Raw genomic sequence first — 13,700 nt, forward strand, 5'->3', positions numbered from 1 at the left:
TGGCTCGCATGTTGCTATGATTCTGGAAGCTATGCAATTGGTATTTCAAATACCTGGAGGGTTGCTCATGGTGGACAGGATTCAGCAGTGCTTCCAGACTAAGACTAGGAAGAAAGGCTTGGTGCTCTTCTTCATAAAATTAGTCAATAAAATCTTTATGAATCACAACAAAGTCCTGTTAGGATAAAATGGTGCAGGACCAGGCAACATCTCATTCTGTTATGCATGGGGTCGCCACAAGTCAGAGCTGACTTGATAGCAACTAACAACAATAATGAAGTACAGCAAACCAAAATCGGTGGCTTAAAACAACAATAATCATTTATTTTACCCTTGAATCTGCAATTAGGATAGTGTAAGGTGGGGAAGGCTAGTTTCTGCTCTACTCAGCATCAGCTGGGACAGCTCAGCTATATGTGGGAGGATCCACTTCCAAGACTGCTCACTCTCCTTGCTGGAAAGGTGGTGGTGGCTTTTGGCTCTTCTCCACAGAGGTCTCTCCATGGGGTGGCTGAGTTCCAACAACAAGCAATTCATGAAACAGAAAGTAGTAATGGCCAATTTATCAAGGTATGAGCAAAAAATAGCTGGCACAGTGCCACTTCTTTTGTATTTTACTGGCCAAAGCAGTCATAGAACCCAGAGGTAAGGGGAGAAATCACGGATACCAACTCTCAATGGGTGGTTGTTGTTAGGTGCTGTCCAATCAGTTCTTACTCATAGTGACCCTGGGTACAACAGAACTAAACAATGCCTGGTCCTGTGGCATTCTCACAATCATTGCTATGTTTGAGCCCACCGCTACAGCAACTGTGTCAATCCATCTCATTGAGGGTCTTCCCCTTTTTCTCTGACCCTTTATTTTACTAAGCATGATGTCCTTTTCCAGGGGCTGGTCCCTCCTGATAACAAAGTCTCACCATCCTTGCTTCCAAAGAACATTCTAGTTGTACTTCTTTCAAGATAGATTTGTATAGTCTTTTGGCAGTCCACGGTATAGTCAATATTCCTAGCCAATACCACAATTCAAAGACATCAATTCTTCTTCAATCTTCCTTATTCATTCTTCAGCTTTCACATGCATATGAGGCGAATGAAAACACTATGGCTTGGGTCAGACGCATGTTAGTCCTCAAAGTGATATCTTTGCTTTCTAACACTTTAAAGACATGTCTTGCAGCAGATTTGCCCAACGTAACACATCGTCTGATTTCTTGACTGCTGCTTCCATGGGCGCTGAATATGGATCCAAGGAAAATGAAATCTCTGACAACTTCAATCTTTTCTCCTTTTATCATGATATTGTTTATTGGCCCTTGCCTGCTGAAAGTGAAGAGGACTTGAAGCACTTATTGACGAAGATCATAGACCACAGCATTCAGTACAGATTATACCTCAACATAAAGAAAACAAAAATCCTCAGAAATGGACTATGATAAATGGAGAAAAGATTGATGTTGTCAAGAATTTCATTTTGCTTGGATCCACAATCTCAGTGGGAGGAGTGCCCCAAAATGCTCAGGTCCATGATGTCAAACTCCTGCAACCTTAAGATTCCCAGTTCAGTGATGATTTTATTAAATTGAGAAATTCCTCAACTTATGAATGCTCTCCCTCCCTCATGACTTTGCAGATAAATATATCTAAATAGTGTCTTCTTAGAGCACAGAAGATAATGGATATCTTCTTCATTTATCCTACATATTCTCCTATTTTTAATTGCAATTGCTTTTGTATACATACTATTTGTTTCTGAATGAAAAACCTTGGTTTAACAGGACTTTCTATTTTCATGCCTTCTCAGCAGTTTCTTTGTTAACATTTGAAAGCTTCAGTTAACTTTACATCTTTTTATTACACAGTGACCTCAGTAGTTTCTGAATTCCATTTTAATTAGTTTTCCAGAATATCGTCAACTGAGTGTGATCTGCTGAAGTGAATTCTTTGCTTAGCAACTAACTAGTATGGAGTTTCTACCCTCATGCCAAGTAGATTTTCTATTTAACAGTTTCAACACATTTTTCTCCCTTTAGAAAGCTGTTATTCTACCAGTTCCGTCATTTTGGGCAAGACCATTTCTCTCCAGGTATTTCTTGGGCAAAACTTTCCTATATTACACTGGCTTGTCCTCTCTGCTTTGGCCAAGCAAAACAAAAGTTTTCTCCCTCTTTATTGTTTACATCACCCCATTCCTCTACCCCACAATGCTTACAGTCACAAACACACTGCAGGAATATGAATGTACACTGTTCTTCACCCGCAGCAGACATTAGTAATCAATCACTGCTCTCTCTCCCACTGAGCCTAGACCATGGCCCCACATCGTTCTCTACAAAATACCCCAGGCAGCTGTTACTGATCTCAAAATGAGATTCACCTGATTTCAGGGATTTATATTATTCCCGCTCTCTAGAATATCTCCTCTTCTTCAACAATGACAATTAAGACTTATCATTCAAGGTGGTACAGTGGTTATGCACTTAGGCTGCTAACCAAAAGGTCAGCAGTTCGACTCCACCAGCTTCTCCTTGGAAGCCCTATGGGGCAGTTCTACCCTATCCTATAGGGTTGCTATGAGACGAAATCCACTCGAAGGCAATGGTTTTTATCTTTCAAACGTCATTCCAGATTCCTTATTTTTACTGAAGAACCCTTCCTGCTGTGCAGCCTGCATCCATTCTCTGATATACCTGGAGCCATACCTTGTACCATCTATAGTGCTAGCTGTTCCCAGTTCCTGGGCCCAATAATAACTTCAGCCAGGGAATGTTTAGAATTACTTATATCCCAATATTAGGGACTCAGGGTTAAATCACTCAGATAGCTCTTCTAGCCCTGGGCTTGGGCTCTAATCCCAAAAGCAGACTTGTACCTTATACCAGGTATTCAGTCCCACTTTATGACTAGGGGGTCCGAACCCTGCTTTGCCTTTGCCAGGCCCTAGCTTCTACTCTCTGCCTCCCATACATAGGGTCTTATGCCCAAGCTCCCATTTCACCTTCATGCTCTATACTTGCCCTATTTATTTCTGACTAAACTCCTGGGAGTTCATCACTCAGGGAAATTAAATAAATTTCAATGTATGTTTTGGTCACTTGTGGGGAAGCCCGGCAGGTCCTATTAGGCTCTCTGGTACCAAATGCTCTCTCTTCAAAAAATGTGTCCTGATCAAGAACCTGGACTTGTTCTCATTACCTACAGCTGGATCTGTTCCCCACTACAGAAGACAAGTCTATTTATTAGATCTGATCCATCTCAGTTTTTCCCATTTGGCTAAATATGACCAGCTCATCCCTGACTGGGATACCAGATATGACAATTTGATTCCAATTATTGCAGTGAATTGACCGTAGCATGTAAACATCCCTCTGAAAACTATGGTGCTTGTATTTTTGGTAGTTGTATTTATCCTGCTTCCTAGATGTATGAGTATAAAGAATAAGGACAGCAGTGCACATCTCTTCCTTTGTAACTCTCTATACTAACCAATTAGAAGTTTGGTTGTACACCATGGGTATCTAATAAATACTGCAGCTGATGCTTGGAATAAAATCTGAAAGAAATATATTCAGTGGCATGAATCTCTCTGAATGACACTGTACATAATGGATTAGATTAAGCATTATGAAGGATACCCTTTCAATTTTACAGTTTCATTTCTGAGTTAGATTCCTTAATCACTCTTGGAATAAGACACCTGACACCTGTGCTTTAATCTTTGTTTCTAGGGTGCTCATGTGGACATCTTTGAAATAATTCAGATTGAAAATGAGATTTCAAGAAAGTCTTTCACTAGAAGGGGGTATTGTTCTCTTTGAATTGCATCTAAAGCCACCGTTTTTCATTCTTTCATTAACTTTTTATCCCATAACTCATTTTTATAATAAGACATTAGCCAAAATATTTTAATTTGCAGAATGAATCCTGCTCAGTTTTCCAACAAAAAATACAATGGAAGCAAAAGCTCTGAAGAGGTGATACAGGGGTATGTCTTTAATATCATGACCCATTCTTCTACATGGAAACCCTGCTGGCATACTGGTTAAGAGCTATGCCTGCTAACCAAAAGGTCGGCAGTTCAAATCCACCAGGTGCTCCTTGGAAACTCTTGGGGGCAGTTCTACTGTCCTATAGGGTCGCTATGAGTCAGAATCAACTCAACAGCAGAGGGTTGTATTCTTCTACATTGATTATACAGGATAACACATATATTTTCAGCCACCAACAAGTTCTGCATTTATATAAATCAGATGGCCATTAAAAGCAAAGCTTAAAATACTTTTTTGAGTGTAAAAGAACTTTAAGCTTACTTTATCAATCCAGTTACTTTCCTCTGGAGGCATTACATCGTTTCCCATTTTAAAAGATGTTTGCGAGTTTGTGTTTTGTTTCAATTATCTATTGCTGCGAATCCATCCACCCCAAAACTTAAGTTTTTAAACCAATTTATTACTTCTGGAGTGAAGAAGTGACTCTTCCCAAGGCCCTGCTAAGCACTTACCTTACAAAAGCGTTCTGATACTAGTATCTGTATGTAGTTCTTGCTATTATCTTTCATGCCGTTATAGTTCATTGTCTACTTTTCTTGATATTAAATATTTGGCTATAATATAATTTGGGCTATTTAAAAACAGGTATCCAATTTAAGTAATTAAATTTAACACGTCCTGGATAATTAAAGGATTCCACTATATACAAATGTTAAAACTGAAATAAGTATTCATGTTAATGGAGGTGCCCTTCTCCCAATCCAAAGGATTCTTTTGGAGCTAAAGACTGCTGAACTCTCTTCTCCTCCTCGCTCACCTTCCCAGAATGTGTGGGGGGAGAATAAAGCAGGCAGGATTCATCCACCTACTCATTTTGTCCCCTTGGGAACTGACTTACTTGTTCACAGGGAACATGGGTTAAGCTCAATGTTTTATGGGGAAGGTCACACGAGAGTAGGTTTCTGGAGGCTCACCACTGCCACTGAGTGGGTGGACAAATATCAAATTCTGGTATTTAGTATCAGGAAGCACAAAACCGTTCTTCATTACATCTTCATCACTACAAGTGTTGATATTCTGATCTCCTATCTACAAACTCCTTTGTCTTTTTTTCTCAGTGAATTCAGACCCTGGGAGGGGAGGAAGGCTGTTATTTGCTGAGTCACTCAATTCTCAACAACTCCTCCTTTATCATCAAAAAAGACTTGTTGAGCATTTCCTATGTGCCAAGGCATAGGAGTATACACTTTGTGTGCATTATCTCATTTAATCTAATTATGACAAAGGTCAAAGAAACTGCACAATATAATTGGGGGTTTGTGGTTGTTTCTGGAGTTCCTCGGTGCAACTCGGTTAATGCACACAAGATCAGTGGTTCAAATCCACCCAGGGGCCTCTCAGAAGAAAGTCCTGGCAATTTACTTCCAAAAAATAAGGCACTGAAATTCCTGTGCAGCACAGTTTTACTCTGACATGCACATGGAGTTGATATGAATTGGAATCAACTCAACAGCAACTAGTTGGTTGATGGTTGTTTCCAAAGTTGCCGCCATTAATTCCTCCACTCCTTATATGCACACACCTCTCAGAACAGCAAGAGCTGGAGTCTATTTAGCCTCTCATTCTATCTAGGCTAGCCTTAAGACTTGTCAATAGACTGCTGCAAAAGTAACATTCTGGGCCTTCTAAGGCCAGGCCTTAAGGGGCCTGGTGGCTTCCACTTCCTTTCTCTCAAAAAGCCAGCTCCCTATAATGAAGCCTGGACTAGACTTCTGAATGACAAAAAAAAAAAAAAAAAAGCTGGAGAAAGAATGGCCTCGTGGAAGAATGTGAGATGCCAAACATATGACTGTGGCCTTCTTGAACCTCCCAACCCAGTCCAGCTTAGCCTAGGTACCAGTTGAATGCAGCTGAATGAGTGGCTCCAGCCAATTTCCTCTGGACTAGAAGTACCCAGCCAAGCCCAGCCTGAATGCCCAACCGAAAGAGTTATGAGAAATAAATTGTTGTTTTAAGACACTAAAGTTTTGGGTGGGCTGATACACACCAATAGACTAGAAGAGAAATGAAATACAAACTTCCAAGCACCTTTTAAAATGGCAAATGTTGTCAATGTTACAGTGTAACAAGAATTCAAAACAACCTATATGACTTATTAAAATGTAAAGTCATGATGTATCTGCCTATAGTACACCAAGTGTCCGAGTCATTCAAGCCTCGAATTGCAATACTGAAGAATTCTATGGGTAAAATAAGAAGCCCTGGTGGTGCAGTGGTTAAGCACTCTGCTGCTAACCAAAAGGTCAGTGGTTTAAACCCACCAACTGCTCTGCAGGAGAAAGATGTAGCAGTTCGCTTCTGTAAAACTCACATCCTTGGAAACCCCATGAGACAGCTCTAACCTGTCTTCTAGGGTCACTATGAGTTGGAAATTGAGCTTGACAGCAAATAAAAATATGGCAAAATATTGAACAACAAAGGAAGCATCAAAAGAAGATGGAAGAAATAAACAGTCACTGTACCAAAAAGAATTGGTCGATATTCAACAATTTCAAGAGGTAGCATATGATGAAGAACTGATTGTACTGAAGGAAGAAGTCCAAGTTTCCCTGAAGATACTGGCAAAAAACGAGACTCCAGGAATTGATGGAACACCAGTTGAGGCGTTTCAACAAACGGATGTAACACTGGACACACTCACTTGTCTATCCCAAGAAATGTGGAAGACACCTATCTGGCCAGCTGACTGGAAGAGATTCATACAAGCGCCCATACCAAAGAAAGGTGATCCAAATGAATGCAGAAATTATCGAACAATATCATTAATATCACGCATAAATAAAATTTTGCTGAAGATCATTCAAAAACAGTTGCAGTAGTACATCTACAGGGAACTGCAAGAAATTCAAGCTGGATTCAGAAGAGTTCATGGAACAAGCGATATCAATGCTGATGTCAGATGGATCCTGGCTGAGAGCAGAGAATACTAGAAAGATGTTTACCTGTGTTTTATTGACTATACAAAGGCACTGGACTGTGTGGATCATAACAAATTATGGATAACACTGAGAAGAATGGTAATTCCAGAACACTTAATTGTGCTCACAAGGAACCTGTAGATAGATCAACAGGCAGTTGTTCCAACAGAACAAAGGGATTCTGCACGGTTTAAAGTCAAGAAAGGTGTGTGTCAGGGTTGTATCCTTTCACCATACTTATTCAATCTATACACTGAGCACATAATTGGAGAAGCTAGACTATATGAAGAACTGGAAAAAGACTCATTAACAATCTGCAATATGCCGAAGACAAAACCTCGCTTGTTTAAAGTGAAGAGGACTGGAAGTACTCATTGAAGATCAAAGACTTCAGCCTTCAGTATGGATTATACCTCACTATAAAGAAAACAAAGATCCTCACAACTAGATCAATAAGCAACATCATGATAAATGGAGAAAATATTGAAGTTGTCAAAAATTTCATTTTACTTGGATCCACAATCAACGCCCACAGAAGTAGCGGTCAAGAAATCAAATGACATATTGCATTGGAAAAATCTGCTGCAAAAGATCTCTTTAAAAGTGTTAAAGAGCAAAGATGTCATTTTGAGGACTAAGCTGTGCCTGACCCAAGCCATGATATTTTCAATCACCTCATATGTATTTTCATATGTATAGGAAGGCTGAACAATGAATAAGGAAAACCAAAGAATCAATGTGTTTGAATTATGGTGTTGGTGAGGAATATTGAATGTACCATGGACTGCCAGAAGAACAGAGCCCTGGTGGCACAGTGGTTAAGAACTCAGGTTGTTAACCAAGAGGTCGGCAGTTCGAATCTACCAGCTGCTCCTTGGAAACACTATGGGGCAGTTCTACTCCATCCTATAGGATCGCTATGAGTAGGAATAGATTTGACAGCAATGGAGTTGGGTTTGGCCAGAAGAGCAAACAAATTTGTCTTGGAGAAGCACAGCCAGAATGCTCCTTAGAAAAAAGGATAGCAAGACTCTCACATACTTTCGACATGTTATCAGGAGGGACCAGTCCCTAGAGAAGGACATCACGCTTGGTAAAGTAGAGGGTCATCGAAAGAGGAAGACTTTCAATGAGATGGACTGACACAGTAGCTGCCAACAATGGGTCCAAGAATGGCAACGACTGTGGGCAGTGTTTTATTCTGCTGTATGTGGGTCACTATGAGTTGGAACTGTCTCAATGCCGCCTAGTAACAACAACAGGCCTGGCACTGTTCTAAGCGCTTTTCATCTATTAGCATATTTTATCCACTTAACAACCCTGTGAGGCAGGTCCTACTTATGTCCTCATTTTCAGATTGGGAAACTGAGGTACAAACTGCCTAAGCAACTCCCTCAAGGGATCGCTGCATTAAATGGTAGACTCAGGATTCAAGCCTAGGCAGTCTGGCTTCCAAATCCGTACTGTATCCAACACTCTCTCCTGCCTGAATAATGTTCACTCAAGGACTGGGAAGATATAGCTACTAAAATTTTGACATTCATGTATTATAAAATTTTTATGCATATTTATAATAAAATAGCTGTCTAACAGTATATTCAGCCTAACAGTATATTCTCCTTTAACACTCGTAATTTTTAAAGATGTTTTTGGGATACTGAATCAGCTATTAGGCTGTGTGAGTGTGCATGTCTGTGTGTATTTTCGCTGTGCTTAACTGTATTTTTTTTTCCCCAATTACTCATTAAAAAAGAAAGAATAGGGAGCCCTGGAAATAATGAGCATTGTAGAGAAGGTAGGAAGAACAATGGTGAAGACTATTCATAAGTTTCACATGAATTTCTTGATGCATATTTTTCCACTTCTTGCCTAGGTAAGCAAGCTGATTTTTCTCCAGTTTGTCTTCCATGAGGTGGGGACTGGTCAGATGTATATAGACTTATGGACAGGAATGTGTCCATTAGTGTCCAGCACTTTCTGAAATTTCCTTTAATGTTCCTAGGGCTACCTCTTACTGTGAATAAAACGGGCCACCATGTTCCTTCCCTGCTATTCAGCATCTTTTGGCTTTCAGACTTCAAGCACCTACTGGTGATATCCAGCTTATTCTCTTGTCCATGTGGGTGTAAGATGCTTCACAGAAACCTGGCACAGTAGGCTGGGCTGGCCAAAGAGTCCCAAGAGGGGTGTTTTGAGCGTCCTGCAGGCTCCACCCTATTTCACTCTGCTATTGAATTCAGATAAGCAGCTTAACCTCATGTAGCCTTAGTTTTCTTTGAGAGAGAGAGAACACCCCTTGCTCCACTACCCCCACAGGGTTTTTTTTGAAGATGGAATTAAAAATTAAAATATTGAATGAGCTAATATGTGGGAAAGTCATTTTCCACTCTAAAGACAGGTATTACTTCTATTACTGAAGGAGAAATTTCATACAAGCCTTTTAAAGCAATGCCTATTAAAACAATAATTTAAGTGAGAGCCTTCCTGGATTCTTAAAAGTACTGCTGTGAGTTCAACACAAAGAAGCTTTTATTTAGAGCATAAATTGGATTTCCGTTTGCAAAGGAAAGCATGAGATAATGCTGTTTGTATTAATTTGACAGTGGAGTGGCTCTTCAGTGTTGGCCAAGAATCTAATATTGGATCATAGCAAAACACAACCACTTGCTTCCTGAAATTGCATCCATAAAGATCCCAAGGTAAATGGCTGCCTCTGACAGACCATTTACCAAGACTGCGAGGCTTCACGTTCAGAGCACTAAAAAATGCCCAGCTCCATCTTTCCTGGTCAATATACACTTGGCTCTCCAGTTTGAGGTCCTGCCCCTATTGAAACTTCCAGGTAAGCTTCATATTCTGTGCTTTGGAGATCAATGTGGAACCTGTTCAGAACAGTTACCAGAAGACATGATCGGCTTCTCCTTCCTAATTGCATTTCTAAGATTAATATAGGCTAAAGCGTTTACTTCAAAAGAAACTAGAGAATTTGTCCAATCACACATTCTTGTCCATGTTAGGTAATTCAATATTAAGCTGACTCAATTTAAATTCATCAGTTTTTATCCTCTAAATTTCAAATGTAAAGCAAGGAAAAATTAACTAATGATGCTGTTATTAAGAGACTTTACTGCACTGTATTTTAGAAGCAACCCATTTAAAGAAAAAGATAGCTGGCTTTGCAACAGCACATTTAAATAGTTCTCATAAGACATTTCCTAAGCTCAGGAGAACTGAAATTTTAAAGGTTAATTAAACATTTTTCTAACAATTATCTCAAGCACTTTAAAATGTTTAGTAATATTTTAAAAACAATGTTGAAAAATTAAGTTGCAGATTTCCTTAAATGAGCTGCATAAGCTTGATTATGTTTTCTTTAACCACAGTGGTATTAGTTACCATCCAGTCGATTCTGATTCATATTTAAGTACAAATCCTAGAAGACATACTTAAGGTAAAATTATTTTTTAAAGTGCACTATAGTTTACTTGGGCTCAAACATACCAATGATTGTGAGGATGGCACAAGACTGGGCACTGTTTTGTTCTGTTGTACACAGGGTCTTTATGAGTTAGAACCAACTCAACAGCACCTAACACCACCACAATAAAAAACCCCACCACAATAGATTCCTAAAAACCTCTCTTAATTATTAAATTCCCTGGAAGTCAGTTGTATACTGATAAAAGCAGGGTTATGCCTTCCCTCAAAAGTCTACAGTCCTTCCAATACTAATTAATGTGTGACCTATTTCACTCTGTCCCCTATCTCCCTGCCAGAATGTGTTTGTCTTTGAAAAGGTAAATATATAGAAAGTTATTTTTGTGGGTCTTCTCTGAATGCTTTTTATAAGCAACCAGAGTCCTGAGTTTTCAAATTCTATCCAAGGACTGAGTACAAACGTTCTGGCTATATTTTTCTGTACTTTTTTTTTTTTTAATTAGCCCAAGGCTTGACTCAAAAAACAAACCATCCAACCCGTTGCCATCGAGTCCATTCAGACTCATAGCGACCGTAGTCTTAGATTTCCCACCTCTATTTCTGTCAGCTGTGAACTCCTGTTCAGGCGAACATTTTTTTTTCCTAGAAAAGAGCAATTCCTGCAGTTTTTTCCAGCCCCTAGTCAAATGAGTCAGAATCGACTCGACAGCACTGGGTAGTCCAATGTAGGGGAAACCCTGCTGGCGCAGTGGTTAAGTGCTACGGCTGCTAACCAAAGGGTCAGCAGTTTGAATCCACCAGGCGCTCCTAAGAAACTGCGGGGCAGTTCTACCCTGTCCTATAGGTCAACAACTATGAGTTGGATTCGACTCAATGGCACTGGGTTTGGTTTTTTGGAGTCAAATGCATCCTACTTTTTTTTCACCTACTGCGAATGAAAGTTATCAGGAAAGAGAACCGAAGACAGTGACGAGCAAGGAATTAAGCACCCAGAGCACAGCTGCTCTGATTTGTGAATTCAACAAATCAACAAGTTTTCATTGAGCGCCTACTAGATGCGCGGCCTGAAGCAAAGAAGACGGTTGAGTAGGCCAGGTTCTAGACCTGGGAGATCAAGCTCGGGGATCCTACTGCGGAGATGATCTCATCCTGGGCGCTCCACCGCGAAACCTGCACTGGGCTGAGCGCCAGCTTGTCCTAGGACCCCACAGCCTGTTTCCCCTCATCCTCGCAGCCCCTTAGTTAACAAGCGTCTCCTGGGCTCCCAAAGGCAAAGGGTACCGTCGCAGTCTCAAGAGGCGAGTCTCAGGGAACCAACCCCTCGGTCACCTCGCCCCGGCCGGAACAAATGACAATGCTGGGAGCCCCATTCTCAAATATGCAGTAGAGTCCAAAGCGAGAGGAGCTACTATATGCATTTTCGATAAGCTCAGAGAAGAAACTGCTTTAAAAAAAAAGGGAAGGGGGGCCGGATGGAGCTTTGAGAAAGCGCCTGCTAATTCCCCGGACTTCTCTTAGCTGACCCGGGGAGCCACCCAGGGGGCGAGAATGGGTATCCTAGGGGATGTCAGCAGGCAAAGGGGATGAGAAAAGGGGCGAATGAAAACGGTTTCAATAAAATTCCCACGCGCTCAGGTAACCATGGCTTTGGCGGAGGAATCGAGCGCAGAGAACGCAAGGCGCACCGCACTGTGCAACTGGCACACTCGCCGGTTCCCGCTGCGCGGACTGACAAAAGGGCAGACGGACAAACCCGCCCGAGCGAGTGACTTACCTTCAGGGTTGGCGCTGATGAAGACCCGGACGCTGCGGCCGGCGGGCACGAGGTGAGAAGGCAGGGCGGTGAGGTTCCCGGAGAAAGCTGCCCGCCGAAGCGCAGAGTCCCGGGGACAGGGCAGCTTAGTGCCCGCTCCGGCCGGCCACATCGCCCTCTGGGAGGAACAGTCGCCGCCGGGTTCCTATTCCTGCTCCTCGGGTTCCTGCCCGCGACTCGCGGAACGACTAGGTCGATCCCCGCAGGCGGCGTGCCTCAGAGCTGCTCCGAGCCCGAAGCGCCGCCGGCGAGCTCCCTGGCGCGCTCCACCAGCCAGCGGGGAGCGGCCATACGGCCCCCTGTCGCCGCCGCCTCCTGCCCCTCTGTGCGTCCGCCTTGGCTCGCCGCAGGGGCTCAGCGCAGCAGCCGACGGGAGCGGGAGGTCAGCGTGGCGGCAGCTACGCGTGCGGCTCCCGTTTGCGCCGGGAAGCGCCGGTGCCGGCAGCCGAACCCGCGGCCATGTCCCCGCCCGCGCCTTCAGCGGGAGGAGGGGGCTGCCAGGTGGCGGGGACTGAGTGGGCGAGGAGAGAAGACCAAACTTTATCTGCGAAAGGCGTCCGAGTTTATCTGCAGGTGCTGGGCGTGGCGCCGGGATAACTGGCGGCTTTGAAGGGCGGCGGGGAGTGGGGGAAGGGGAGGGCGAGGCCTTCGGGGCTTCCCAGGTGCCTCCGGAGCTCCTCCGGGGACAAACCCGACCGCTCGTGGCTGCCTCCTAAGTGAAGAGCAATCAGTAAATTAGCCTGAGATTTCTGCTGTTCCCCCACCAACTCCTAAAGGTTAAAAAAGCCCTGAGCATTTTCGGGAATCCACGCGTCCAGCCGTTTGCGCCCTTTTGCCGAAGTGCAGGGAATCCGGCCTCAAAGTTAGACGCACGCCCCGAGACCGGCGCCCGAGGGTCTGAACCTTCGAAAGTGGGGACGGGGTCGGCGGTCCTGGAGGGAAGGTCACCGTCACCCCCTCTCTCCTGGCGGAGGGGACCGCGTCCTGCCGCTTCGCTAGTTCCTCACGCGCGGCCGAGCGGGGTTTTTATAACGAAGCGGCGCCTCTCACGTGCTCCTCGCCGCGTGGTCGCAGAAGCTTCCCGGGAGACACTCTCCGCGGGGAGCCCACCGGGCCTCTCAGCCTCGCTGGGGTTCGTTCTGCCCCCGCCGAGGCTCGTTACCTGGCCGCTCCCCGGGTGCAGCGGCTCCGGGCCGGCCGGCCGCAAGGATGCCGGAAGCCCCGAGCCGCCCCGGGCGCGCCTGGGCCCGGCGACTCCGGGGCTCCCCGGAGCGCCGCCCAGCGCAACGTCTGGCAAGGCGCGGGTGATCGCTAATTGAGGCGGAAAGTACTGGGGCTCAGAGTCGGTCTTGACTCATGGCCGGGGACGGATTACCCAATAAGCAAAGTACATTTGAGCTTGCGGTTATTTACTAATCTGTAGTGCACAATTTCACCTGTGCACTACGGATTTAGTAAGTGAACACAAGTAAACCCGTGCGC

The 13,700-nt window shown here is 43.7% G+C and overlaps 1 protein-coding gene across 1 annotated transcript in view; it reads right to left on the bottom strand.

Annotated features, from left to right (window-relative positions):
* NWD2 (NACHT and WD repeat domain containing 2) overlaps window positions 1-13,458 on the bottom strand; it is a 265,622-nt gene extending 252,164 nt beyond the window's left edge. Inside the window, exon 1 of the mRNA XM_049886375.1 lies at window positions 12,180-13,458. Within this exon, the coding sequence (XP_049742332.1) occupies window positions 12,180-12,330 (151 nt within the window). The 5' untranslated portion in view covers window positions 12,331-13,458. The remainder of the gene's footprint in view (window positions 1-12,179) is intronic.
* Window positions 13,459-13,700: the final 242 nt, after the last annotated feature.

Source organism: Elephas maximus, chromosome 5 (assembly GCF_024166365.1).
Source record: "Elephas maximus indicus isolate mEleMax1 chromosome 5, mEleMax1 primary haplotype, whole genome shotgun sequence".
Taxonomy (NCBI): domain Eukaryota; kingdom Metazoa; phylum Chordata; class Mammalia; order Proboscidea; family Elephantidae; genus Elephas; species Elephas maximus.